Below are 3376 nucleotides of genomic sequence, written 5' to 3'. Positions count from 1 at the left end.
CCTCATTCCAGATGGTTGTGAGCCATCATGTGGTTGCCGGGAATTGAACTCAGGACCTTTGGAAGAGCAGGCAATGCTCTTAACCACTGAGCCATGTCTCTAGCCCCTAATCCCCCTTTTAAAGCTTTTTTTTCCTTTTTCTTACTCTGTAGAGTGTCATAAGGACTCATGCTCAGCTCAATGCCAGTGCAGAGCTACTCTCACGTAAGACTGCGCTCTCCTCAGGCACCACCCTAACCCTCAGAGCGGCAGAGTTGTACTAATGTTTCCCACTGCCTCCCTCATGCACCAAAGCTGCCAGACTGCCAGGCCTCTTCTGCGAATCGTACGTAGCAGATGAAGCTGGGTGACCTAACAGATTACTAAAGGGGTCCCCCAAGTGTTTGGGGAGCTAAATGCATAAACTGGAACATCTTCACTCTTAGGAGGAACTAAGGTAGCGTCTGTGGATCCTAATCAGTGAGAGAATGGGAATTAGGACTGTCATGTTGTGTGGCAAAAATCACATCTGTGGCCGGGCGGTGGTGGCGCACGCCTTTAATCCCAGCACTCGGGAGGCAGAGGCAGGCGGATCTCTGTGAGTTCGAGGCCAGCCTGGTCTACAAGAGCTAGTTCTAGGACAGGAACCAAAAGCTACGGAGAAACCCTGTCTCGAAAAAAAATAAAAATGAAAAATAAGATAAAATAAAAAAATCACATCTGTGAAAAGACCCAAGTCTGGATTTAGAGATTTGTATCCGGTTCCCAGTTCTGGCATCCTTTGCTTGTTCTTTGAGATAAAAACAAAGAAATCCTTGATTTTTTTTTTTTTTTTTTTTTTTGGCTTTTCGGGACAGGGTTTCTCTGTAGCTTTGGAGACTGTCCTGGAACTAGTTCTTGTAGACCAGGCTGGCCTTGAACTTACAGAGATCCATCTGCCTCTGCCTACCGAGTGCTGGGATTAAAGGCATGCACCAGCACCACCCGGCACTCTGCCTATTTTCTTGTCTCTCAGATGGGTAGATTAATATTTGGAAAGCACTTTGGAATAGCCAACATATTTGAATAGTTTATAGACCCTTTGTGAGAAAGTTAGGTAAAAACATTCAACAAGTAAAAACTTGGTGGTTTCTTAATGAAGGGTTTGCTTGAACATAGAAATGCTGTTTCTGGGACGAGAGTGTCTGCATGGTGGCTCACAGCCTTTAACTCCAGTTTCAGGGAATCCATGTCCTTCTGGCTTCTGGAGACACCAGCGTGCACATGGGGCACACATTCATGCAGGAAAAATACCCATACATATAAAATAGAAAAACACTGAAAAAGTAGGAAGTGATCCTTTGTGGCAGAGGAGGTGGGGCAGCACCTCTAGTAATACCAGCAGCTTCTTTATGTGTAATTGCGTGGTTTATGTTCTGTGCAGTATACATGAACAAATGATTTCGTTGCATTACAGGGAACAAATGGTTTCCCTCGGGGATAGAGATGTCCAAACCATGTGCACCTTTTTATCCATGGACCCTGGAGAATACTCCTATTTCAGCCCCCGGACTATGAAGATGTGGGCTGGCCCCGATCACTGGCGCTTTCGGCCTTCTCGACCCAAGCGTAAGTACTTGGGACTTTAGGACAGTGCTGTGCAGCCAGCAGGGAGAGGAGATGCTGCTGATCTCCGAGGAGGAGCTGAAGCAGGGAGCTGAGGCAGCCTCCTGGCTGCACAGACAGCGGTCAGCCACTGGAGGATCAGTTAGTGTCCTGACAAGAGTAGAAGAGTGGAGAACAGGCCTCGTGACCTTGTTCTGCTTCCTAGTACCAGTGTGACTTAAGCTGTGGCGGTGATACAGGAAGCCCCCCCAGCCTTCCAGAATCTTTAAAGAAAAGTGGAGCACCGGGTGCTGGTGGCGTACGTCTTTAATCCCAGCACTGGGAGGCAGAGGCAGGCGGATCTCTGTGAGTGTGAGGCCAGCCTGGTCTACAGAGCTAGTTTCAGGACAGGCTCCAAAAGCTACAGAGAAACCCTATCTTGCAAAACAAAAGAAGAAAAAGTGGAGCTTATACACTGATGCCTGTTGCTACTACAACATAAATATTAACGAGGTTTGTGGTTTTGCTGTGTTCCAGCACTGTGGTGATGCTTACCCACACATGCTGCCTTCTGCTCAATGAGGCCTCTAGTAGATGTGAGATGAGAATAATGTTGGCATAGAGTGAACGGTGCTGCAATTGTTCTTATCTCTGCAGAAGATGCCACCTCCTGTGCGGAGAACAAAAAGAAGAGTGCAAAGAAGGACTTTGAAATTAATTTTGATGATGATATTGATTTTGATGCATATTTTCAGAAAACAAAGGTTTGTGCCAGACATTAGTGCCTTCTGAGTTACTCTTCACTTCTCTTGCCCTTTCAGACAGGGTCTTCAAAACTCACTACAGCCTGGTGTGACATTGCACGCCTTTAATCTCTGCTCTCAGGAGGCAGAGGATCTCTGAGTTCCAGGCTAGCTGGGGCTACATAGAAAGACTCCATAGCAAAAGAAATAAGCAGAAAGTTATTGTGTATTTAATTTTTTTCTAGAGATAGATAGGCTGCCTAGGCTGCCCTCAGACTTAGCTGAGGCTGGCCATAAACCTCTGGTCCTCCTGCCTTTACTCCTCACATGTGCCCCAGGCTTAGCTATAACTTTAACTGATAAACAAGTACTCTCATTGTTCCTCATCCCTAAGGGACCACTGAGAAATAGTCCCAAAGCCAGTGGCAGGGACAGGCAAGCTTAGAAAGTTAGATAGAGTGGCACGTGTTGCCCAGTCTCATGTCCTCTACAGGCCCGGCTGCTCTTGAACTCATGACAGGATATCTGCCTCCGCTCTCTGAGTTCTGCCATTATAGCATCTCCTCTCACGCCCTTCACAGTCACTTCACTATAGTGATAGAGAATTTCACGCAGTAGAGGAATGCCCAAACCCTTCCTAATTCCTTTAAAATGATAGATATTGCTGTTATTAAGAATCCCTTTTTTTTTTTTAAACGAATAGGCTGCTACCACTCTGACCAAGTTGACTTTGGAGAACCAGACTTGGAAAGCCACCACTCTCCCCACAGATTTCCACTATGAGACGGATGCGCTTGTCCAGCTTCACCTCAAGCCTGGCATAAAGGTAAGATGGCACTTCCCTTCCTTTAAGTTGCTGTCCCTTTATTATTATTATTATTTTATTTTTTGTTTTTATTTTTTTCCCATTATATTTATTGAGCTCTACATTTTCTCTGCTCCCCTCCCTGTCTTTCCCCTCCCCTCTTCAACCCTCCCCCAAGGTCCCCATGCTCCCAATTTACTCAGGAGATCTTATCTTTTTCTACTTTCTACTTCCCGTGTAGATTAGATCTACATAAGTCTCTCTT

General features: G+C 45.9%; 1 protein-coding gene across 1 annotated transcript in view; it reads left to right on the top strand.

Annotated features, from left to right (window-relative positions):
• The window catches only part of Ncaph (non-SMC condensin I complex subunit H), a 28032-nt gene that overhangs the window by 11576 nt on the left and 13080 nt on the right, over window positions 1-3376 (top strand). Inside the window, exons 10-12 of the mRNA XM_005364425.3 lie at window positions 1436-1587; window positions 2221-2327; window positions 3010-3132. Coding sequence (XP_005364482.1) covers window positions 1436-1587; window positions 2221-2327; window positions 3010-3132 — 382 coding nt within the window. The remainder of the gene's footprint in view (window positions 1-1435; window positions 1588-2220; window positions 2328-3009; window positions 3133-3376) is intronic.

The sequence above is a fragment of the Microtus ochrogaster genome (assembly GCF_000317375.1).
Source record: "Microtus ochrogaster isolate Prairie Vole_2 chromosome 14 unlocalized genomic scaffold, MicOch1.0 chr14_random_1, whole genome shotgun sequence".
NCBI lineage: Eukaryota > Metazoa > Chordata > Mammalia > Rodentia > Cricetidae > Microtus > Microtus ochrogaster.
This window is presented reverse-complemented; position numbering and strand designations above follow the sequence as displayed.